The 27,201-nt window shown below is 34.8% G+C and overlaps 1 protein-coding gene across 1 annotated transcript in view; it reads right to left on the bottom strand.

Annotated features, from left to right (window-relative positions):
- Positions 1-4,490: 4,490 nt before the first annotated feature.
- LOC150106310 (cancer-related nucleoside-triphosphatase) overlaps positions 4,491-27,201 on the bottom strand; it is a 74,032-nt gene continuing 51,321 nt past the window's right edge. The window contains exons 4-5 of the mRNA XM_090392345.1: positions 12,305-12,499; positions 4,491-4,620 (exon numbers count right to left, since the gene is read on the bottom strand). Of these exons, the coding sequence (XP_090248471.1) occupies positions 4,552-4,620; positions 12,305-12,499 (264 nt within the window). The 3' untranslated portion in view covers positions 4,491-4,551. The remainder of the gene's footprint in view (positions 4,621-12,304; positions 12,500-27,201) is intronic.

Below are 27,201 nucleotides of genomic sequence, written 5' to 3'. Positions count from 1 at the left end.
CCTGGTTGGATAAGCAGATAGCACACCTGTTTCCAAACAAAGGGCTGTGAATTTGAATCCTACCATGGGAATGAATGTTTGTAAAAGCCTAGATGAGCTTGTATAGTTTCTTGGGTTTTATAAGGCTTGTCTTAAAAAAATAATTACTTTAAAAGGCTTAAGTGAAAGCCTTAAGTAATGCAAAAAAATGGAAAAAAATATTTAAAAAGAATGCAAATAGGAGTATATATATCAATACAAGAGGTAGTGAAAAACTATCAAAAGTCTGAAACATGGAAAGGCAGTTGTAGTAGATGATATTTGACTAGAAATTATCAACATATAATAGTAGAGTATAACAATATCAGAAAGTTGAATTCCAGATAACTAGAACACAGCTCTCATAGTACCCATCTATAAAAAGAACAAAATAAAACTGAATGTGAAAATTACAGAGGAATTTCCCTGCTGAGTGTTCCTGGTACAATTTATGCAAATATACTAGAGAAAAGTATAAGAAAAACTGTGGAAGGTAAGCTTGGAGTGGAACTAGTGGGTTCAGGCCAAACAGATTGTCAGAATCAGATTTTGACTAAGATAGTTGAGAAATCATGGGAATATAACAAAATTCTATATTTGAGTTTTGAAGATCTGAAAAGGCATTCAACAAGGTATCAAGAGAAAGGCTGTTCAAAATGCTATAATTATAGGGTGTGAATGGTACATTATATTCAACAATATATAGTCTATATTTGAGTAGAAGCCAGTAGTTAGAATTGAAGGTGGTACAGGAAGATGGTTTGATGTTAAATCAGGTATGAGACAAGGGTGCACATTATCTATATGGATTACATTACAAAGGAAAGCAGTATTAATTGGCCGGCCTGGTTGGCCGAATGGTTAGCATGTCCGTTCTCTAGCCAAAAGGCTGTGGGTTCGAATCCTGCCGTGGGCATGGGTGTTTGTGAATGTCTGTGAAAGTACTAGTGGTGGTGGTAGATGCCATTGGTGTAGCTGATGAAGGCAGTTGAAGTTAGTAGAGTAGTGGAGACCTAGAGTTGTGGAGTAGGTGCCCTCCCTTGATGAGTCGTTAGACTCCCTGGAGGTGTTACGTAATAATAATAATAATTAAACTTTATCAAATAGGTGATGCTAATCTCGGTTTATCCAGATGATGTTATATCCTTAAATCCATTTCAAGTCTGCAGGAGTCCCTAACTAAACTGAATAACTGTTGTAATAAATCTGGTTTAAAATCAACAATAAAAATGCAAATATAATGAAAACAGGCAAAAACACTGAAAACTGCAACTTGAAGGGAGAACTATGGATCATTTTAGCAATTTTTAGTGAAGAGGGAATAAATATGGAAATAGACAACAGAATTACAAAGCTGATATTGGTAGGAAGTCAAATGAATAAATTTATAAATAATACAGAAATTAGTCAAACACTGAACTAACTGTATACAATACAGTGTTGAAACTAGTTTTAACTTATGGATCTGAAAGTTATATTAGAAATAAAACACTTGATCAAAGAATGGAGACCACAGATACGATAGCTCTGGTCACACATTCTTGAATGTGTGACCAGAGCTAATCTAAGGTAGTACAGTCACTTAATCCTTGGAACATTGAGTTAAAAATGCATTATCGCGCCATTTATTTATGCACCTTAGAAGGTACATAAATAAAAATAAATGGAAAAAAAAAATTGGAAAGGTTGCCTAAGAGATTGCAGCATTACTCTGCAAAATGCTCAAAAGCCAATATAAACATACTGATATACATGTACATACTGCTCACAAGGTTAAACAGAATGGGGAAGGTTAGCAGAACATGTTTTTTTTTTTTTTTTTGCCAAAATAACAGGAAAAACCTAGAGGAAGACCAAGAGCTAAGAGGACTAATGCAGTCATATGTATCACATATATCCATGAAATATGGGATCTGACAATATTGGCATACAGACTAGTGCTAGACTAATTTAGAGAAAAATTGTCCCTCCCCCCTTTTTTTTTTAAATTTAATTTTTATGGTGCAAAGACATCAAAGGTCATACTGCACTAGGACACAGATCACGGCAGTACATATGGTAACTAGTTAGTAAGAGAATCACAAATATCCATGCCCTTGGCGGGATTCAAACCCACAGCCTCTTGGCTGGAGAGCGGATATGCTAACAATTCGCCAAACCAGGCCAGATTATTCATAAGACATTAGTAATTATGTGAACTTAATCATGTAGTGCTATCATAGTATCCTGTGCGTGCTTTGAGGGTATATATCAGGAAATTGATGATTATATGCTGCCATATTGGTCAATCACATTTTGTGATTGCAGCACAATTAAAGTATCTGAAATCAACTGTGGATGCTAGCATTAAAAGATGCTAATGTAATGGTGAAAGAAAGATAAGCAGATAAACTGATAAGGGGACAAAAGGGTTACGTACTTTTGTTGATCAGTGGACTCTCCCAATCAGGTGAAAAGTTTATGCCAGAACACTTGTCTCCTCCATAGTTTCAGGGAAGGGTTGCTGCACACAGACCAAAAACTGTCACAATGTTTCAACTTTCATCATGCATAACTCACTGCATTTAGACAGCTGTGGTATGTGAATGACAAATTATAATTCTCTGCAGAGTATCATGATTCTTCATTTACTGAAGTCTGGGTAAGGTGGCTGTCAGAGGTACCTGGAAAAATTCACATTGAATTCTCCATACATCTGCTGTAGGTAAAACAGACTTGTCTAGAATGTTGAAATATAGAAACATAATTTAGGTTAGACTAGAGAATGCATGGTCTCTGCATTTAAACCTTACAGAGAGAGGTCCTGAAAATGAAACCATGTCTGACTTCACCAGAGGAAATAATTGTCATTTTGCATTTTCATGGAGGAATAAACCAATACAGATGCTACTTTTCATCATTTGGTGGAAAGTGAACCCTAGAATCTGTAAATGAAGTATATTTGACAGATGTCACTTTCTTGAAAAAATTCTATGAAGTCAGACACCCATAATTTCTTGATAATTACCCTCCAAAGGTCAACAGAATACCATAACAGTCCAACATAACTATTTCCTAATTAAGTTGTGAATTATCAGGTCTCCATATCAACTCTTTCATTTGGCCTTCTAAGGCAATGCTAACTGCAATAATCCACCTAGATCCTGGTTTTCAACTCTTGTGGAAAGCTTAGCAAAAATATTTTTGCTAAGCTTTCCCCTGGCATTCTGCCTAAATGACACACCACCTTCATTTAGCTGTGCTCACATATTCTTCAAGAATAACATCAAGTTCTTCCTAATATCTTCATTTTAAATGATTCTGCCACTAATGCCATCTGTTCACTTTCCTCAATCTCCTTGGAACTCTCATATCATTAAATTAAACTGGTTTTGAGCACTGTCTTTCATACTGCTAATTTTTTAATGTTCTAACTCAAGAGAGAGTATTCAGTTATCTATTTCCACATTTAATTTGCCTTTCTCATTCAAAAATGTGCCTAAATAGTCAAAACGATTAACATATTCTTACTTATGTTCATGTTTTTTGTGTAAATATCGATATATTAAAAGAATTTAGCAAGTCTTCATCTATAACTTCAAATTTTGCATGCCCTTTTACACAGTAAGAAGTTGAAGCAGCCTTAAAGGAATTAAAGCCTGGTAAGGCTCCTGGTTTTGATAACATTCATCCAGAATTTTTGATTAATCTGGGAAAAAATTGAATTTATAATGATATATATATGTTTTTTCTTATTATAACATCTTAAGACTTTTAACTTTTATTTATTTTATTTTAATTTTCCAACTCCCTGGATTAGCTCTATGTTTTAATTCTAAGTTTTTAACTTCTTCAATCTTGTTAATATATAATGACATCATGATTCTCTTTTTTAGCAATGTTTTTGCCATGAGCTATGTATGTATGTGTAAATATTTTCTATTTTGATATCAGTTTTAATACCACTGCTTTTTATAAGTGATCAAGATATAATGAATAATAGCATGAAATTCAATTGTGTATTACATCTGATTTTATAAACCAACTTCATGTATATTCTTCAGCAATGTTCCTTTTACACCATATTTGTAGCATCATAAACAGCTAATCCTGTCACCTAAAAAATGGCTTTTTCAAGCTCTAATAATCTTAAATACATACATTTCTATGATTTCTTGACTGTTTATTTTGTCATGAAGTGTAAAAATCTAACATCCCGAGAACCCCTTATTTGGTCTCAATTCGATCTGTTCTTCCTTTTTTCTTTGATTTTTTCTGAATTATGCTTGCATAAATCTTATCTAGAACACTCACAAGTAATTTCCTCTATACATATTAAAAATTGATTTTCCAGACACTTTCCTCGTTGGAGTCAGGAGGGATAATTTGAAGTTTTAACCATTTTATACTGATAGCACAGAAGAAGAAAATGATGCTGCATTTGTGATAAAATGCATGATGTGAACTAAAGATTTAAATAACTAATACATAAAGCACAATAAATTATATTACTTTATTTTAAGAGTACATGTTTCCATTTCTTTTGGCCACCTTTTAATGTGCATCTGGTATCAACAACTGTGAAATCTGATGAACAAGCCTATCTCGATTTTCTCTAGTCACCTGTATATAAGAGGGAAAAAAATTGATTACATTTAAATTTAAAATTGAAAATAGTGATCAGAGAGCAGTGCAGAAAGATAATTTCTTCAAATCTATTCTATAATATAAAATGATAAGCTTTTTTTTTTTTGTCAAGTTATTTGAAACGTTTTGAAACTCAGGGGCTACTCTGACAGCAGTCTGGAACTCGGGGGGGGGGGGGGGGAAGGAGGAAGGACTCCCTCTTTCGAGTCTTCAAAATTTGAGTCATCAGAATTCAAGGGGAACTGGCTTACCAGTCCAGAACTCTGGGGAGGGGAGCAGTAAGCGTCAAGGGGATGGAGCCCACCTAGTTTAGTTAATATGTTAATTTGTTCTATATTTTTTTTTAACGAATGTGTGGTAGATTGAGTTGTTTAGCTTTTAAGAAAAATTTGTATATTCTACATTAAATAGATATTGTCAGTATATCTAATGCATAATAAAACAGTGGCAGTCAAGACTATGTTAGGGGAGTTTAATAAGTGATATGTAATATGAGACTATGTTCAGTGAAGTGAGTGATGGATGTATTTGTTGCAAAAGATGAAGATTTGTGGAAGGAAAGCAAGACTAGTGAGCAAATATTACGAGTCTCCATGAATTCAGAAAAATCACTGCAGGAGATCCTATATTGACACACTAGCCATTATTTATGCATACTTCTCCTTAAACTTATTTACAGATGAAGCACTCACTAACAACCATCTCTGGCAATGCATTCCACCCATTCACCATCTCCAAGCAAAAAATCTAGTCCTTAATACCTTTGTTAACCACACTCTTACACAATTTCCAGGGATGCCCCCTCCTGCATTGTACTGAAAAAGTCATTGGTGTCAATACTATTACTGACACCAATAATACTTATATGCTTCTATCATATCTCCTCTCTTATACCTATCAGCTATTTTTTGGAGCTCACAGGTCTTCAATCTATTCTCATAGCTAGATTGAAGTGTCACTCACCTCTGAATCCTCTCCACTACCTTCATCATCAAGGAGTCCAATGACCAGATCTGTGTGCAATAGTCCAGATGTGGCCTTATTAATACCTTATATAGCAGAACAATAATTTCCCTATTCTTGATTCTCAGTGCATTCTTCAACAACCATGTAATTTAACCACCTTTGCAATATGCCCTCTAAGCCTAAATTCTCTGTCAACAATCATCCCCAAGTTCCTTGCCTTGTCAACTTCTTGCAGTTCAATTCCATCAATATAGTATACAGCATGTGATCTCATCCTCCCAAATATGTACGAAGCATTCTGAATGAGTGCCAGCTGTATATTCAGCAGATCATCTTTAGACATTAGATCTTTCCTAGGCATCTTGACAGGGGCCTTATAAAAAAAATAAATAAATAATTTAAAAATTAAATTGCTAGACTGTTTGTTACGCCTTTCACTAAAAAATTAACATACCTGTTTTAATCAAAAGTACACTACCTAGCAGTCACTGTAAGTAGAATCACTACATTTTCAAAATAAGCTCGTCCTCTCTACTATGTATCCGGACACTGACTAACAGTAACACTTTCTATGCAATTCATTATATGTGCGCCATCTACAGTCACGATAAAGCAGCCCAAATAAGCGAAGCAACTTTGGGTTATATTCTCAGTTTGTTTCTGTTCTTCAATATTCGTTCCAAATAAACAGCTGCCCCAATTAACCATAATAATAATAATAATAAATAAAACAGTTGAAAAATTTAGTAAACTGGCCAAGAGAACACATGCAAATGTCATCAGCATCAAATTCTTGCCATGTACCTTCAAGGGGTGTACAGGATATGATATTACTACATGAAAAATTTACATCATTACTAACATCCTATCTACAATTTTCCTCCAAATAAGTCTGTTAGTTGTCAAGACTCCAACATTATCAGATCATATATTTCTATCGTCTAAGGCACTTTTAGTGTATCAATCCACCTATATCTTGGTCTTCCTCTGATTTTTCCTGCCAACCTGGCAGAGAACACTTGTTTTGCTAGTCTTTCCTCTAGCATTCTGTGTAAGTGACCATACCACCTGAGATTAGCTCTGCTAACACATTCTGCATGCTGACAACGTCAAGTTCTTTCCTAATATCCTAATTTTTAATATGATATTGCCATTGATGCCATCTATTTGTGCCCCTCATCTTTCTCAGGACTCTCATATCTGCAGTCTCCAGTCTTTGGTCAAGTGTTTTACTTCTTTTAGTCTGACAGTGGCTGCACTGCATAGTGCAGCCAATGTCAGACTTTTATACCTCCATACTTCAGCATTTCTGGTCGAACATCATCTATTCCTGCTGCCTTTCCACATTTCAAGCCTTTGATGGCTTTTTCTACTTCAAGTAGGGATATGTGTTCCTGACTGTATGCCCAGCTCTCAGATCCATAAGTTAAAACTGGTTTGAACACTGTCTTGTATACAGCTAATTTAGTGTACCGACTAATTTCTCTCTTATTCCATATGAATTTGGTCAGAAGTAAAACACTTGACCAAAGACTGGAGACCGCAAATATGAGAGTCCTGAGAAAGATTATAGGCGTGAACAAATGGCATCAATGGCAATATCATATTAAAAATGAGAATATTAGGGAAGAACTTGACATTGTCAACATCCAATAATGCATTAGCAGAGCTAATCTCAGGTGGTATGGTCACTTAAACAGAATGGGCAAAGAAAGATTAGCAAAACAAGTGTTCTCTGCCAGGTTGGCAGCAAAACGACCCAGAGGAAGACCAAGATATAGGTGGATTGATACGGTACAAAGTGCCTTAGACGATAGAAATATAAGATCTGATAATGATGGAGTCTTGACAAGTAACAGACGGATTTCGAGGAAAATTGTAGATAGGAAGTTAGTAATGATGTAAGTTTTTCATGTAGTACTATCATATCCTGTACACCCCTTGAGGGTACACGGCAGGAATTTGATGATGATGATGTGACTCCTACCTTTCATGGATAGGAGTCACAAAAATATAAGTTAAAATCACTTTTTAAGAAAGAAATTTTTCTGCAAAATATACTATAGTGATTTTCACTATAGCAAACTCATGGGACACTTACAAAAATTTCTTTTGGCACAGAATTGGGTGGACTTTTCAGTAGTTTGTACGGTTAGTGAGTTTTGGTATAGAGTCGAGTGTATAGCAAACCACGGAAAAGTTACTTTAACAGAGTGAAAGACAATATTAAATTAATTCTCCAACTGTGAATGTATTTAGGTGGTAAACGATTTGTCACCCTGACCAGTGAGGCCTGAAGATTATGTAGCTCAGTCTACCCAGAATGAAGGTACAATTATAACAAAATAAGTGTACATTAAGCTTTTTAAAAAATAAAACATCTCAGTTTGTAGAGACAATGCTTCTTATATTCAAATCGTGACTAGGATGCAAGGACCTTAATTAGTTTTTAACTAAAAACTAAGGATGAAAAAAGTTGAGTTTCATTCCAGATAACATGATTAGCGAGAGAGAGAGAGCTATATAGATAGGATTAACTACCCTATTATGATAGCAATTATGTTTATAAAAAGTCACTTGAATTATTCAAGATAGACTAATGAGCTTAACAGTTCCCCCATACATATACCAATAAAATTCATCAATATTCATAATATAGTTAGTGTGAGAAATACAGTATGGTGCAAAAAACTGTACTGAATAACTACAATGATATATGTTATGGAGTAAACAGGCTTATTAACAAAGATGATATGTACATCCACAATTATTGGTGGAATCTTGGTCAAAAAAAGCATTAACGACAGTGGATTACATGTTCAAAATGGGCACCTTGTCTTTCAAGACAGATTTAGTAGTGCATGCAAAGGTTCTCTGTCATTTTGTTCTCCAATATGACAGGTTTGGGACATCTGCTGGACATATCGTGTAATTTTATCCCTTAGTTCAAGGTTTAGAGGTGGGTCACAGTGGAATATCCACTCCCTCAACATATCCCAAACAAAGGCACCAAGTGATGTGAGATCAGGGGAACATGAACTGTGAACCTCAAAAGAGCCTCCTGGGGAAGTGTTCTGATAAATAGGCTCTAGAAACATGTGATGTGTGTGACAGGTTGCTCTGTCCTGTTGGAATGCCTGTGCAAGAAATGGAATGTTTTTTGCATGAAACGTCCTGTGCATATCCTGGGTGAAAGGAACCAACATATTCTCAATGTAGCTTGCAATTCAAGGTCACAGAAAGGCACCCAGCTCCTTAAGGATTCTCTGTAGTGACCACCTCGGTATCCCAAGTTTTACTGTTGTCTGATGTTGACTGCGTTTGAGAGACTGTAACACTTGCTCCAGTGCACACTAGTGATTCTCATTTGCATTAACAGCGTGTAGGCTCTGCATTCCTTTTGCATTGTGGCAGAACACTCCCAGTATGTTGGAACCTCTCGATTAAGGCAAAGACGACACTATTGTTTGGGGCATGCTTACAGAAACAAAGAACAAACTGCTCATAAACACGTAGGCTTGGATCATTTGCTCTACCACCTCCATATAAATGAAACTAATGCTCAACAATAAACATCTTTTCTTCCAATGTCAATCATTGCTACAGCTAAATATAGTTATGCATGCAATCAATCAAATGGCATATCTCACAGCATGTGCACTGAAGGGGTATCAAAGTTCAGTACTGTTTTTTTTTGCATTATACCGTATAATGAGTTATAGATAATATTATGTTGCACAATGGGAGACCTGGAGTAGCTTGAAAAAGTTTTATTTGGTCTACAGAGCAGGAATTCTAGATTAATACAGAATCAATGTTACATTTTTTTTTTTTTTTATTAGTTCAGCTAGCTTTATTTTTTGGTATTAGTTATGTCAACTTGGCCACAAAAGTTATAGCATTATTGAGACTTAGTTAAACGAGGGTGATATAGTCATAGGAACAGAATGCAGAGGACAGAAGGAACAGGATTGGGGAGGGGTTTTGCTAATGATAGCAGAGTAATTGAAGAAAAAGAAAAGTGCACTGGGAGGAAGAACAGTCACAGAGAGGGAAGGAAATGGAATTTATACAGCTGTTGAGAGATAATTACCTGAGGCAGCACATAATGGAAGGGATATGAGGTTCGAGACTGCTAGATCTGGTCACAACATCAGAGAACTTAACAGTAACCAATTCGGCTGTGCTGCCTCTGCTTGCAGAAATTGATCAATGTAGTCTTAACCTGGAAGAGTGCCAGACATGCAGAATTTTCTGTTAAGAAGGGACATATATATAAAATTACAAACCAGATTATGACAAGCTGAGGGGTCAGCTTTCAGCAGTGCCATGGGATAAGAATTTAGAAGGGAGAGATATTAGTGGTACACAGAAAGTGGTCAAGAGGTGTTCGAAGAAAGCAGCATCAGAATGCATATCTAGAGTCAGAAGGTGGGAGTTAGATGGACGAATTGCATCATCCAGGATTTGCAGATAAAAACATGTGCATGAGCATGTATAAGGAGCAGGCAAGAAGGGTGACTGGTATGGTAAGGAAGGCCAAAGCTAATTATGAAAAAGCTAGCTGATGAGTCCAAAAGAAACCCTAAAGAGTTCTTTTGCTGCATGGCAACTAAAACGAGGAATGTCTTTAAAATGTGCTGATGGTAGGGAGGTAAGAGAAGCAAACCAAATAGCTGAATTACCAAGTGAGCATTTTGCAAGGGTGTAACATTGACTGATAGGGGAATAGAGGTTGAAGAATTGGAAGTGCTCAGAATATTGTAGCACCTCAATGCAAACAGTGATGGGATCAGATGTCATATTGAACCTAATAGAAGAGAATTATAGATGAGAATTATCAGCTTCTCTGACCAAGCTGTTTAATTTAAGCCTCAGTACTGGTAAGGTGCTAATGGAGTAGAAAGCAGGCAAAATAGTCACTCTGTATATAGAAGGTTCCAAGACAAAAGTAGCAAATTATAGGTTGATCAGCATCTCGGCAGTGGTGGTTAAGGTATTGGACAAATTGGTGAAAAGTAGAATTCATGACTAGGTAGATAGGAATATGATAATTCACAAGGGACAATATGGTTTTGTGAAGGCTAAGTCTTCCTTTTAGTAATTCACTTACTTTTTATAATAAAGTGAAAATGGAATAGGATAAGGAAAATGACTACTCAGTGATACTGCTAGACTTTGCAAAGGCATTTGACAAGACTACATAGAATTCTGGTGATTTGGATTAGAGTGGCTGATGAACAGATGACAAAGAGTGGTTTCTGGAGATGAGTCCAGAAGGTGACCAGTGATGTACCACAGTTCTTGGCCTTCTATGTTTAATTTGTACATCAATTATATAGGAAATAATTTGAGGAAATATTCAGTTGCTTGCTGATGATGCAAAAACTGAGAAGAGTGAGGGTAAATGAAGGCAATGTAGAGATCCTACAAGATGACTTAAGTAGTCTAGCAGTATGGATAAAGGTAGATGCCTGCAGTTTAATGTGGCTAAGTATAAGCTCTTTACTATATTGATGGAACTGAACTACAGGAAATTTGAAGAGTTGCAGGTTACAATTGTTTGAGAATACTTCATGAGGAACGTTTTTCCAGAGGATAGAGGTAGATGGAATAAAAGAGAAAAAATAGAAGCAGGTTCTGTGTGTTCACAGTTGCACAGTAAAGAGATGCTGGGCAGCTGATGCTCTTGTCTTAACAGATGAAACAGAAAGTGAAGGAATGATGGTTGCCAATTCACTGGAGCAGTGAATTCACAGGAAGTACCTAGAGGATAGACATACTACAGAAACACTGCACCAATGAGATAGAGGTTGAAGTGAATCTGTAAGAGAGGAATCATCTATGAGCCTAATTGCTCACATCTGGATGGCATTAAGGATTTTAAGGGACTTTGCACCACCCCAGACATGCGAGACTTGGGATTTGTATAAGTTAAGAGTTAGTTGGGTGTAAAATAGGCTCCTCAATGAAAAAAAAAAAAAAAAAAAGCCAAGTTTCTTGGATGCCAAAGAGGCTATTGATATGAAGATGACTGACTTAGGGAGAGGGGGGGGGGGTTGTGGCCAGTTTAGAGGGCATATTGTGAAGGTAGCCAAAACAGAACATCAGAATATGTGTTTGTTGAAGAACATACTAACATGTAAAGACAGAGAAGTTATTGCTCCCCTTTATAAAGCTTTAATAGCCACATTTGGACTACTATGCACAAATCCAGAACACTCAGATTCCATGGGAATGAAGAAGTGGTGGAGAGGATCCAGAGCTGAGTGACAAAGATTATGGCAGATCTATGGAAATGCTTGCTATGAGAATAGATTGATGGTGTGTGGGCTCCCAAAACTAGCTGATAGGTGTAAAAGAGGAGAAATGATAGAAGCATATAATTTATTAAAGGGGTTTTTAGAATCTACATTGAATACATCTTTCAGTACATGGCAGGAAGGGAGAGAGCAAGGGTTACCCATAGAAACTATATAATAAGAATATGGTTAGCAACGGTACTAGGACTAGAATTTTTGGTTGGAGGGTGGTGAATGGTTTGCCAGAGGTGGCTGTTATGTGAATAATGAATCTCCTATAATGATTCTTCTGACTCCATGGAGGTACCTACATAATAATAATATAATATATAGGTTTATAACCTTTCTTGGGAGTCACTGACATTAAATTAAAAAATAAAATAAAAACTTACTGTATACAGTGTGGTATCCTTTCTATTTTTCAATTCTTCAACTAAAGCCAAAGGTATTCCTTTTGAAACAGGTACGGTAGCCAATATTGGTACTCGATAATTTTTAAATGCAGATTTCACTGCTTGTTGAAAAAGTTCACTGAACAACTCCATTTTGCCAATTTCATCAATTACTAGTATTCCAGGGAAAGATATCTGGAAATAAAAGTTTATTAAATTGAATTAAAACATATTCTTTTTATCATTAATTCATAATGAACCTCAAGAGATATACAAGAAACCATGACAGTAAATTTTTTTTATTAGTTATATCACCTCCCACACAAGACCTACATAGAAAAGTGATTGGAGAAAAATCAGGAATCTGTTAATGTGTTTCTTAAAGAGATGAAAACTGTAGTCATTGGTACAATGTTATATTATAACAAAGGCTGTTACATTAATTATTAACAATTTTCTTCCTAATTAATCTTATTTGTCAGGTCTCCAATACTGTCAGATCTTGACAGTCTTCTAAGGAACTGCTAACTGCATCAACCTATTTAGAATTTGGTCTTCCTTTTGGATCATCCTGGGATCAAAATGTCTGTTTTGCTAACCATTCCTCTCCCATTCTATTGGTCTCTGTAACCCTAGATCAGCTCTGCTCATAAGCTCTTGAATGCTAATGATGTCACTCTAATCAGCTATTTTCATATTTAATTTGCCATTTTCATTAAAACTTGGTCCAAACAGCTGAAAATTTCGCTTATTCTGTAGATTCTCTACTGAGAATGTAGTTGATGTTTCTATATTTTTGGATAGCATGAAGATTTTTGATGATATCCTAAATGCAAGAACAGCATTCTACCCATTGGATTTTATACAATGCTAGAAGAGTTGACTTCAAAGTGTGACGATAATCCAAATTTGTTCATCTCTAATAGCTTTTAAAATAAATATTATGCTGAGAATGATTTTGTTTGCATTTTCTTCTGAAAAATTCATAAGGTTTATCTTTAATTTCAAAATGTTAGGTGTGAAGGTGACAGTTTAAGCTTTCTACATTTCATGCTGTCAGTTCCTAATATATTATTCAGTTACTGCTCATCACAACTCCCTACTAAATCATAAAACTGAACATAAATGAGTCATCAGTATCTACTTGATTTTTAATACATAAGCAACGAGTTCATGATCAATCAGCACAAGAGAATGCACAAAGTCTGCAGAAGCAAAAATCAAACTCTCCACAATTCTTGACTGCACATTAATATTTAAGTGAAATGTAATGCATTTTCTAGAAAAAGAAAAATTTTTAAAGTAGATACTGCATTAAAAAAAAAAAAAAAACGAAGCATGTGTTTTTTTTTTTTTTTTTTAAATCTGATCCACACATGAAAGCCCACAAGACCTACAGCACATTAGTACTGTGTGTGGGCAAGAGGAACTTTGCTTGAACAGCTGAGGATTGTAATCTTCAGGGAAGGCAGAGTGTGGGAGACTGTTCCAAAGGACAGAAGTAGATGGAATGAAAGAGGAGGCAGTGAAGCTGGTTCGGTGAGTTTTAAGATGAACTGTAAAAGGGTGTTAGTTAGCAGTGGCTCTTGTTTTAATGATTCTGTAAGAGAGTAGAGGAATAATAGTGGCAAATTCAGCAGCGTATTGTCCATGAAAGTATCTGTAGAAGAGGCACAAGGCAGAAACTGAATGTCTGTGAGAGAAGGACCGAAGTTGGTATATGAGAGAGAGAGAGGGATTATTAATTAGCCAGATTAGATAGAATCAAGCAATCTTAGAGGATTTTAGTGCACCACCCCAAATATGGAAGTAATATTCCATAGCTGGGTGGATTTGGGCTTCATATAGAGCAGTTAGCCAGGAAAGACCAGAGGTGCAGGTCAGTCCATGAAGAGAAATTTGATCATGTTTAGATATTTCAATATTACTGAAGATAAAGAGGGAGGGATGCAAGCTTTCTTGTGAGAGATCAGACAGAACTCAGTTTTGGTGGCACTGAAGTTTACATGGTTGTCCTTGCTACCACTGGGATATAGCTAGGAGATCAAAGTTCAGGTCACTGATTGTGGTAGATATTGAAGATTCTGATACTTGAATACTATAAGCTATGCCAAATGAAAAGGAGGAATAGAGTGTACTGTCATCAGCAAAGCTATGGATAGGATTGGAAGCCTTGCATTGATGGGGAAATCAGGGAGAAGAAACTGTTCACCATGACAAGTAGTGAGCAACCAGTGAGAAAGTTGGTGATCCAGTTGCAGAGCGTGGAAGGCAAACCATAGGACCGGAGTTTGTTAAGTAGGCCCCTGCCAAACCCAATCAAATGCCTTTGAAATGTTGAGGGCTACCAAGTGAGTTCCTCCAAATTTTTCCATGGCTTGGGTCCAGAGGTGGATGGTGAAAGCAAGAAGATCAGCTGTAGATTGAGTGGCAGAATCCATACTGCTGGTCACTGATTAGTAGATATGTCTCTAGGTTGTTCAAGAGTTGGTTGTTAATGACCTTCTTCATAACTTTAGAGAGAACAGAAGCGAGAGCAATTAGACAGTGGTTTGTTGGTTGACTTTTAACACTTTTCTTTGGGATGGGCTAGATGTTGACTTGTTTCCATGTAGGGTAGATGTTAGTTTGTTAATAAATTAGAGATTTTTATATAGAGAGATGGTTATATAGAAATGATCTCTGTTCAACAATTATTTTTAATTTATTTCCGAGTGTACCTATATATTTAAAGGGTTCACTCCAATTGATGCAATGACCTTAACTCTTTCTTTCAGAATCCAAATAATCACTCACTCAAAATACAAAATAAACACATTTAATATAATAAAAACAATATATATACTTCAAACAAATATTATATAACTAACTACAAATTTAATTGGATCTAAGGCCTTTTTAAAATAAACTTACACTTAAGACTAAACTAAACACTTTGTTTTCACAATGACAAAATGTTCATTAGCCAGTTTCTTTCTCTGTTAAGGCCCTTTTCCGAAGATATATGATGACTTTATTCTTCATTTTCACAGGATCCTTTCTCATTACTTATGCAGCACACATTAATTCTTTCTGACTCAATTCTGTCTCCTCTTTTTAGTAGAAATAACAGTTAGATTTGGCATCCTTAATACAGATGAAACTTTCTAATCAGAATTTTCTCGAACATTCCTTTAGAACATAAATAGCAATTTCTTCTTTTATTCACTAATGCTTATTGACAGTCTTAAACTCTTCCACTTTAAAAGAATTCACAGCTCTACAATTCCCTTTTCGGAACCTACTATAAATCTTTCAATTAGCATTTCCTCCAATATTCCTTTTAAAACGTCTATAGAAATATTTATATACTGTCTAGTTTTCTGCGAACTTAATTTACTTATTTCACCTACTAATCTATGAGTAGCGGAAAATTTATCTATTACTGTTTCCAGATACTCATTTATGTCATTGTATCCTGTATTAGGAATGACTGAAACAAGTTCATTAGGAAAGATTGGATCAAAGCCATATAAAGCAAAAGATGGTTTTTCTTTGATAGCAGAATGAAAAGCAGATCTGCATGCAAATAATGCTTGAGAAATATATGTATACTAATCATTCATTTTAGTATTTGCCAAATTGGAAAGTATTTGCTTTATATTTTTATTCAGCCTTTCACACATACCATTACACTGTGGGTGGTAAGGTGTAGTAAAAATCTTCCTAACATTAAGTAATTTACATAATTGTAACAACAGTTCAGATGTGAAATTTGCTCCTTGATCTGAAAGTAAGGTCTGAGGAGTTCCATATCTACAAATAATCATATTCAAAAACTTTCTTGCAATAGTCTTTGCAGTTTGATCCTTCATTGAGACTGCTTCAGGAAATCTAGTTAGCATATCTATGGCTACTAGAATGTACCTATTGCCTTTTTTAGTAATTGGAAGTGGACCTACAAGATCAATAGCAACAGCCTGAAAAGGTCTAGTTGGAATTGGAAATGGTTGTAATGGAGCTTTTCCTCTAAAAGGGGATCCTATTTGGCACTTATGGCATGATTTGACATATGTGAGTATGTCAAATCATGCCACTCTTCATACCTTTCCAGATGTAACAATCCTTTATTCTTTCCCAAGTTCTAGAAAATGCTTGGTGTCCTGCCAAGTCGGAATCATGGAAAGTGTGCATGATCCAGGGAATCATTTGAGTTGGTGCCAATATTTTCATTTTCAACCTTCCATTTGTCTAGATAAGAGTAACCCATCTTTATCTAAATATAAGTTTTCCAGGTTTAAAAATGTATCCAGTTGAGTTTCACCCTTCAACACTGCTTCATAAATAGTTTTAAGTACAGGATCATCTTTCTGAGCTCGGACAATCTCATCCTTTTCCCAAATTTGTGAACTAGGTTCCTTATTCTTTAGAGTTTCAATATTAAACACTTCATCATTATCATTAGTGTCTTGAAAAACTCCAGGAGACTGCTCTAATTTTCCACTGTCATCTGATGTCCTGTTCAAACAGCATTCTAGTCCACACAAGGACACTGTATTATCAACAAAATTGCATGCAAAACCATGACGTTTCAGAAATTCAATTCCAAATATTACTTGTATATTTTGTTTAGATGATCTGGAGTGCTTAAAGGTCAAAGCTGTATAACTGAGAGGAGACCTCCACATAGACTTTAAAGGAATGCAGAGAACCGACCAGGGCTTCTGACCTAATGTCCAATCCTCACCTTCTCATGGTGCACCCTTTTGGGTATCTACCTGGATACTGAACGAACGAGGATGGGCTGGCAATTTGGGATTTAGCAGACCAAATTGTATTTTTACTGGTTAAACCAAAATACAAAATAATGGTACAACATGACAAAATTTCATGCCAGCTGGGGTGTCGCCCGGTTAAACAAGGTCCCCGTTGTTTTTGCCAGGGAACCAGGACAAACAGCGAAAAGTCAGCTGCTGGAACAAATTTGAAAACACACCCCAACTCAACATCACCAGAATTAAAGAGTGGTACTATCAACATAAGAAGCCTGAATGGCAAAGAAATGGAGCTAGCTGAGGAATTAGATAAGTACCAGATCGACATAATAGGGGTGTTGAAACGTACTTCCTAGTTTTGAATCCGCAATCTTGATGTAAAGTTGTTCTTAATAAATTCAATTAATTGCTGGTTGATTACTAATCAAAATATAGGGAAATTTATACTGCACCACCCCATATTTAGATTAGCCTATGCAGAATAGTAGAATCAATCTTCAATTAATTCAGCAGTCTCATTAATCATAGAGGCCAAATTTAATATATTACACTTAAGGCTCCCGCAAGATCCGAACTTTTTATGAATGGTGCAATGAAAAAGAATCAGGCACACACACACACAAAATATTGAAACCAATAAAACAAAACATTTAATACAAGGTTATAGACATGTTTATGACAAGTACATAAAATTATAACTCCGAAAATAAGATAATACAAATAACTTCGTTCTTCAGATCAAAACATTCACATAGAATTAACCATCAAATCTTCTGATACTAAATTCACAGTTCTCCTAATAACAAAAATTGTTCACACTGCTCAATACTTCAGAATTTCTAAGTAAATAAATTTTACTCGTACCACTCAGTTGCACTCTATAACTTTACACTTAGTCAGCAAGCACTTATTAAATTATTAATGGCGGCAGTCATTACTTCAAGGGGAATTACTTTCAAGTTTCTAACTTCGGCTGAACTCAGCAAAATGCCACAGTAAATGTTAGGATATTCGAGACGGAGCTATCACTTAAATCTTCGCACTGAAATAAAATAAAGTAGGACTGTTCTTACCGGGATTAATCCTTAGCACATCAGATTCAATGTGAGCACATTTCAAACCTATATTCACTTATTACTCCGATGCAACACTATTCAAAAGAATTCTTCACGGAGATAACTGAATTATTATTTATCGTGCTACACAAATCTTGACAGACTTGCTATAAGGCAGAATAATTATTCCATGTTTACTACTGCATAACAAGTTGAGCTTTGCACAATCCTTTTTCAAAGGGATATGGGAATATGTAGTAATTCTAGAACTTAGTGGAATTATTCTGGATTGCCTATTAATCTTCCGGTCTTATGTTAATCCTATTACAGCACTAAAATTCCTATTACTGTCACCGCTGACTTTACTCTCAGCTGCCTATAAGTTTTCTCCTCGTCTCCGTACTCTACTCAGTGCTTCTCTATGTTCCTGCCCTTGAGTGTCCTTGCTTACTTTCACCTTTCGTTTATATACATTCTTTCTTCCTGCCTAAACTTGTTCACTCCTTCAATTCATATTAATTCCTTACTTCCAATTACCGCAGCTTGCTCGTTCTATTTTATTTCTATCTCCATGGCAACAATCAAAACAAAACGTAAACCAAAGTATTACATGTTAGATTATACCTTTACACTCAGTAATGAAAAATAATAACAAAAACTATCACAGTTACTTAATTTCTCCTTCACTTTCATTTATAAATATAATAAATAAAACATATGTTACAGTTTATATAAGGCACATAAAAGTTACATACATAGAATATCTTATAATATTACTGAAGGAATATAGCAATAAAATAAATGTATTTACTACAGAGTCCTTTCATTAATATGACATATATTTAAATTATATAATTAAATAATAACTGATAAAATTCAAGGAAAATACATGAATAATAAATCTTAAGCAAGAGACTAACAAATAATATTTAAACAAGTCTTGCTTAGTATATGGTAGATTATGTTAAATGTGAATGAAGAATAAAAACATACAAAGTAATTTCATTCACAGTTTAACAGGGGTGACTGAAACAAAAAAGACAAAAACTGGCGAGATCTTTCTGAGCAATAAATACAAAATGTTATATTCAGGCAATGACAATCAAGGAAAAGTAGGAGTAGGCATTATTTTGTATTCAATACAAAATAATGCCTCGTATTTTGTATTCAATACAAAATACGAGGCTAATCTTCTTGAATGGCAGGCGGTCTCAAGTAGAGTGATGTGGGCAAATATTAGAATGGGGAACTGGACAATGAGATTTATTTGTGCCTATGGTCTCACAGTAGGTTCTACTAAGGCAGAAGTGGAGGAATTTTTTGATGCTTTAGAAAAAGCAACTGACACAATGAAACAGGAAAAGTTGGTCCTTGTTGGGGATCTAAATAGCAGAGTAGGAAATGATTGTCAGATATACAAAAATATTTTGGGGAAATTTGGAGAAAAGAGCAAAGCTAATAATAATAGCAAATACCTGTTGGATTTCTGCTCAGGACATGGACTGGTTATTACTAACACCATGTTCCAACATAAAAATGTGCACAAATTCACATGGAGAGAAGAGGCAAGGAATAAGAAAAGTCTCATTGACTATGTTATTGTTGATAGTGATGTTTTCTCCCTGGTGCAGGACACCAGAGTGTAGAGAGGATTTGAAATTGGAAGTGATCACTATTTAGTCTTGAGCAGGACAAAATTGAATTTCATATTGAAAAGAATAACATGTAAGAAAGTTTTAAAGCGAATAAAAGTTGAGCAGCTCTCAGATGTGAACTGTAGACTAAAATACACAAAGACTATTGAAGAAAAAATAAGAGTTTCAGAACAGGAACCAAACCTTGGAGATTCAGTGGCAAGCCTTGAAGAAAACCCTGATTGATTCAACTAGAGAGGCATGTGGTGAAGTTGTCTGCAAGGATAGAAAAATTAGAACTCCATAGTGGACACAAGAAGTTAAAGAGGCAGTGAAGGAAAAGAAGAAAGCATATCAAAAGTTCCTGGCAAATAAGTCAGCTTGTGCTCTTAGAGAATACAGAGACAAATGTGAGAAAGCTAAACACTGTGTAAAACTAGCTAAACAAAAGTCATGGGAGGACTTTGTCAAGAACACAGAAAATAAATATCAAGAAAGTAGCAAAATATTCTGGAGGTTGTTGAAGAAGCTTAGGAATGGAGAAAAGAGTGCTGTAAAAGGAGTTAGAGATGATAAAGGTGACATGAAAACGGGAGAAAAAGATATCCTTGAAGTACGGAGTAATTACTTTGAAAAACTGCTAAATGAAACAAGCAGTGATGACAGCACAGTGGTAAAACACACTGACCAGGCATGCAGTCAGGAAAACACATCAATACTTGAAGTAGAAAAAGCCATCAAAGGCATAAAATGTGGAAAGGCTGCAGGAGTAGATGATATTCTACCAGAAATGCTGAAGTATGGTGGTATAAATGTCTTACAGTGGCTGCACTGCATAGTTCAGAAAGCCTGGACAGAGGGACAAATTCCAGATGATTGGAGTAGAGCTCTCATAGTACCCATATATAAAAAAGGGAAATAAAACTGAATGTGAAATGAATTACAGAGGTATATCCCTACTGAGTGTTCCTGGTAAGATATATGCAAGTATACTTGAGAAATGGTTGAGAAGAATTGTGGAAGAAAAGCTTGGTGAAGAACAAGCTCGATTCAGGTCAAATAGAGGCTGTCAGGATCAGATCTTCACTTTACGACAAGTAGTGGAGAAATCATGGGAATATAACAAAGCTCTGTATTTAAGTTTTGTCGATTTGGAAAAGGCATATGACAAGGTGCCAGGAGAGAAGCTATTCAATATGCTACAATTATATGGTGTCAATGTGGCATTATATCAAGCAATACTTGGTTTTTATTTGAGTTCAGTCAGCAGTTAAAATTGAAGGAAGTACAGGAAGATGGTTTAATGTTAAATCTGGTGTAAGACAAGGATGTACATTATCCCCTCTGTTATTCATTATCATATTATGAAGGAAAGTGGTATTAAACATGATATCAAAATTGGAGATATTAATGTCTGTTCTTTGCTTTATGCGGACGATGTTATACTTCTAAATAAATCCTACAAGTCTGCAAGATTCACTGACTAAATTGAATAACTGTTGTAATAGATATGGTATGAAGGTCAGCAATAAAAAGACAAAGACAATGAAAATAGGCAGAATCACTGAAAATGTCAACTGTGTGGTGAATGGAGAACCTATGGAACAAGTAAAACATTTTAGCTACTTAGGTACGATTTTAAGTGAAGATGGTAAATTAAATATAGAAATAGACAACAGAATCAACAAAGCTGGTATGGTAGGAAGTCAATTGAATAAATTCATATGGAATAAGAGAGAAATTAGTTGGAACACTAAATTAGCTGTATACAAGACAGTGTTCAAACCAGCTTTAACTTATGGATCAGAACTGTGTCAGAAGTAAAACACTTGACCAAAGACTAGAGACCGCAGATATGAAAGTCCTGAGAAAGATTAGAGGCGTGAACAGATGGCATCAATGGCAATATCATATTAAAAATGAGGATATTAGGAAAGTACTTGATGTTGTCAGCATCCAGGAATGCGTTAGCAGAGCTAATCTCAGGTGGTATGGTCACTTAAACAGAATGGGTGAGGAAAGATTAGCAAAGCAAGTGTTCTCTGCCAGGTTGGCTGGAAAACGATCCAGAGGAAGATCAAGATATAGGTGGATTGATACGGTACAAAGTACCTTAGATGATAGAAATATAAGATCTGATAATGTTGGAGTCTTGACAAGTAACAGACTGATTTGGAGGAAAATTGTAGATAGGAAGTTAGTAATGATGTAAATTTTTCATGTAGTACTATCATATCCTGTATCCCCCTTGAGGGTACATGGCAGGAATTTAATGATGATGATTCTGGAAGAACAATTAATGGATAACAAACTTTCAATGGAAAACAAGGAATTGAAATAAAAACATTGATTTGCTAATGAGCTGAAATTTCTGAATCAAATATACCCTTTAATTTAATTGGATAGCTTAAAACTGAAATGTCATTTGGAATTAGAGAGTTAATTGTGTTAAACAAACTATAAGAAATGAGTGAAATATGTGCACCTGTGTCAAGTAAGATTTCACATGGCACATCTTCAATAAATCCTCGTAGAACTGTCAAAGAATTACTTCCATTAGCATAAGGAGCTAATGATATATCAAACTCTCTTTTAGGGTTACAGCTGTCTAGTTTTACCCATGTCTAATGAGTAGTTTCACATTTCTGTCCTTGCCAGTTAACATTGGAATAATAATTATTCCCAGATTTTTCTTTATTCTCTGATTTCTTATGTTGAAAACAAGATTTTTCTCTAACATAACAGTCTTTAGCAAAATGACCAGGTTTATTACATCTAAAGCATTTTGGAACATATCTCCTTTGAGATGTTTTATTTCTATCAATACCATTAGATTTACAAGAGAAAGATTGATTATATGTAGGATTATTGGATATTGTTAAATCAGATATCATCTTAAACAGAAGTTCCTGTCCTTCTACTATTGGTCTCTGTTGTCTTTCTATTTCTTCACTAAGAAATGTTTTCAGCTCCTCTAATTTTCCCAAATCATGTAATTGTACCTTGGAATCAGATTCTGGAACATTTTCTGTTAGATTTACAGAAATTTCCTTAGATTGTTTCTTTTTCTTAGCACCTTTTAATTTTTGAAACTTTCCTTCTCTCACTTTATCTGCAGCAACAATGTTAGGAGAATGAGTTTCATTATACTGAAACGAGTTTACCTGTTTATTATTTGAAGAATGAAATATATCTCTAAGTCTCTCTTCCTTTTCCTTAATAATTTCAAAACACTGTTGAAGATTTTTAACCTTTTTCTTGTATGCTGTTTCTTTCAAATTATCTCTAAGGCCATGCCTAAATTGATTAAACAGCAACCATTCTAAAGAGGATTTCTCTTCAGACGAAACATTAAATTTATGAGCAACTCCAAAGTTTATGATAATATTCTGAAACAGACTCATTACTACCTTGAATGCACTGATGAATTTTCCAAATGTTAGGCCCTAATTCTCTTACACTTGAAAATTCTGATATTAGCAGACTTTCAAATGTTGCATAACTGTCAGTTTCTCTCAGTAAAGGAGATGTGTTTAAGAATGTTTTGGCTTTGCCCAATAATTTATTATGATGTATAATCAACAAATGAAAATCTGACCATTTTCCTAAATCTCTAATTTTTTCTGCATATTTAAAAAATTTTTCTACACTTTCACTACTATCTCCTGAGAAAGAAGGTATTACTAAAGTTGGATTAATTACTTTAAAAAAATTCCTCATCTTTAACTAAAGAAACTTCACTACTAGAATTGCTATCTCCTGTAGCCATTTTACTTGAGTCAAGATTTACTTTCTGGATTCTAAAATAAAGTTAAGTCGCAACCAATCCTGTAAGTTGAGTAGCCATTGTAAATATTAGAGATGGTTATATAGAAGTGATCTCTGTTCAACAATTATTTTTAATTTATTTCCGAGTGTACCTATATATTTATTTATTGCACAAGGGTTCACTCCGATTGGTGCAATGACCTTAACTCTTTCTTTCAGAATCCAAATAATCACTGACTCAAAACCAAAATATACAAAATAAACACATTTAATATAACAAAAAACAATATATATATATATACACTTCAAACAAATATTACATAACTAATTACAAATTTAATTGGATCCAAGGCCTTTTTAAAATAAACTTACACTTAAGACTAGGCCACATTGTTTTCACAATGACAAAATGTTCATAGCCAGTTTCTTTCTCTGTTAAGGCCCTTTTCCGAAGATATATGACTTTATTCTTCATGTTCACAGGATCCTTTCTCATTACTTATGTAGCACACATTAATTCTTTCTCCTCTTTTTAGTAGAAATAACAGTTAGATTTGGCGTCCTTAATACAGATGAAACTTCCTAATCAGAGTTTTCTCGAACATTCCTTTAGAATGTAAATAGCAATTTCTTCTTTTATTCACTAATGCTTATTGACAGTTTTAACTCTTCCACTTTAAAAGAATTCACAGTTCTACGATTCTCTTTTCGGAACCTACTATAAATCTTTCAATTAGTGTTTCCTCCAATATTCCTTTTAAATGCCTATAGCAATATTTTCTTTTATTTATAAATACTTATTCCACTTTGAAACTTCATAGTTCCATGATTCCTTTTTCGGAATATACTATTAATTTTCCTCCGACTGTCACATAAAAAAAACTAAATTTTCTCCAAATCTAAATATCTGCCGGCCTGTGTTCTAATTTTCTCTCCAAACGCTCTCTTGTTTACTCTTCTCGTTACTCAGATACTGAAAACGCTTTCTGTCTGCTGTCAATCACACATCAACCTTCTCAACGAGCATGCGCACTCCGTGAAAGTGGCAAGCAAGAAACTAGGTATAATGGCTGGCATGTTGTGTCCATTAGCGACAAGAGAATGTCTTCATAAAACACAATTACTTGATGAGGTCATCAGTTAGGACCCAAATTATGTGGATAAATTACGCACCAACTTTGGAAGATCTCCCTGTCTATATGGTCTCCCGAAAATCCATAAAGAAGGTTATCCAGTATGACCAATCGTGAATTGCATTGATTCTCCTACTTACCGAATTGCAAAAGTCTTGTCTTGTTCTTTAAGTGCTCTTTAAATGCTCACTGGACATTCAAGATCCTACATAAAAAATTCAACTGATTTCCTGGAAAAAATCAAGGATTTAAAAATCAAAGAGTCTGAGTTGTTAGTCAATTTTAACATTGTATCTCTGTTTACCAATATCCCATTAGCCGACACAGTCAATTTATTGTATGAAAATTGCCCTCCAGATATTGCAAAAATTTTCGAATTTGTTATCCATTCAGGTTATTTTAGTTGGAAAAACAAGTTCTACAAACAAGTTGAAGGTACTGCCATGGGTAGTCCTTTGTCTCCACCTTTGGCTAACTATTTTTTTAAACAATTCGAAGAGATTTCATCCATTCACCCTCAACCATCTCTTTGGTATCGTTATGTCGATGATATTTTTGCCATTTGGTCACATACTGAAGATGAGCTTTCCACCTTTCTACAACAGATAAATAGCCTTCATTCTCGTATCCAATTCACCATGGAAAAGGAAAATTCTGGTACTTTATCATTTTTGAACATCCTGCTTACTCGAACTTCTTCTGGTACCTTATCTACAAGCGTCTTTTGAAAGCCCACATTTACTGGCAGATACATTCATAAAAAGTCTGCTCACCATACATCTCAAAAATTTGGCATTCTTAAATCTCTAATTAATAGGGCATATAAAGTTTGCTCTTCCCCAGAAATCTTACAACAAGAACTTTCCATCATTAAAAAGTTAATGGTATCTAATAATTACCACCCCAATCAAATCCAACAGATAATTGAATCTTATGTTCCAATACCTAAGGTTTCTTCAACAGTTCGCAGAGTTCCAATCCCCTACATTCCAGGAATCTCAGAACCTATAGGTAGAATTTTAAAAAAGTACCAATTGATTCCCACTTATATTCCTATCAGCAAAATTTCTTCCTTATTGCTTTCAACAAAAGATAAACTGTCATCTCTGTCTTTGGCTGGCATTTACCAAATTCCTTGTGAATGCGATGTTTGTTATTTTGGACAAACTGGCTGTTCTGTGGAAAAAAGAATATCAATATCATATTGATTACAGCAAACCTCAGAAGTCTGATCTAGCACAACACAGTATTACCACTGCCCATAATATCCAGTGGGATAAAGCTATTCTCCTTCATAGATGCAGGTTCAAATATGAACGCCTCTTTAAAGAAAGTTGTGAAGCTTTTTTACACTGACCGAATTTAAATCGAAATGATTGCCTCTCTCTCTCTCTCGAAGATCTGGGAGACTTTTATTTTATGTAATCATTAAAAAACTAATTATCTTAAATATTAATTATTTATTAATTTCTTTCATTTCCTAGCTCGCGACAACATTGTATTTTAATAGGTAATCCACCGAATGTTCATTACTTGTATTATATTCCTATCTGTTTGTAACACTGAAGATGTACTATTAGTTTTAGTACGAAATATCTACCTTATCTATCAATTAAAGTTATTACTGTGGATTTGCGTGTTGTTTTTAATAATTATGAAACTTAATAAGTCAAAGTTTCGCTCATGGATAAAAGATTCTAGATTAAATGCAATACTTCATATTGCAACACAAAATGAAAAAGCAGATACTGACATGTTAGTACAGAGGAAAAAATATCAGGTTTCAGGATCAAAATCAAATTACAAAAAGGACTAGTAAATAAAAATCTTTATTTTTATAAGTCAAAATTATGTATTTAAATAATTTTCTTAAAGTATGAATAAAATGTAATTGAACTTATATTTTCTAAACTTGTTATATTTTAAAATGTAAAAATAAAAATGGTTATAAATTTTAAATTTAAATGGTGGTGTAACTGTTTACATAAGTTGTAAAGGCCCGGCAACAAAAGGGTCTTTGTTAGAGCCTTTCTTTTTTTAGTTTATGTTTTGGTTCACAGAATAATATTGAATACGGTCCGATTTGATACACATCTAATTGACTTTCCCTTTGCTGCATTTGAGTTTGAGACCCATGGCCTTAAATAGGGGGCTCTAATATAGAACATTCCTGGAACCAGTCTCCTTGGTATGACTCTCGATCACACTCTTTCATATAAAACACACATAGAAAAAACAAAAATGGGCATATCTATCAAATGCAACGTATTTATGCACCATTTGACTTTTGCAGATTTTCAAAATGACATGAAAGGTCACAGGACCTATAACACTACAGTGCCATGTGTGGGTAACTGATTAAGGAGCAAGAAGTAGCCTACTGATATGTTTCTTAGAGTTAGCAGTTGTACTCAGTAGGAAAAACAGTATGAGGGAGACTGTTCCAAAGAATAGAGGTGGATGGAATGAAGGAACATGATGAGAAGTTTGTTAAGTTTGGAATTGGACAGTGTATGGATGTTGGCCAATAGCTGCTCTAGTTCATACTTGGTT

The sequence above is a fragment of the Typopeltis vanoorti genome, chromosome 5 (assembly GCF_054136105.1).
Source record: "Typopeltis vanoorti isolate ZY-2024b chromosome 5, IOZ_Tvanoo_1.0, whole genome shotgun sequence".
NCBI classification, from domain to species: Eukaryota; Metazoa; Arthropoda; class Arachnida; order Uropygi; family Thelyphonidae; genus Typopeltis; species Typopeltis vanoorti.
This window is presented reverse-complemented; position numbering and strand designations above follow the sequence as displayed.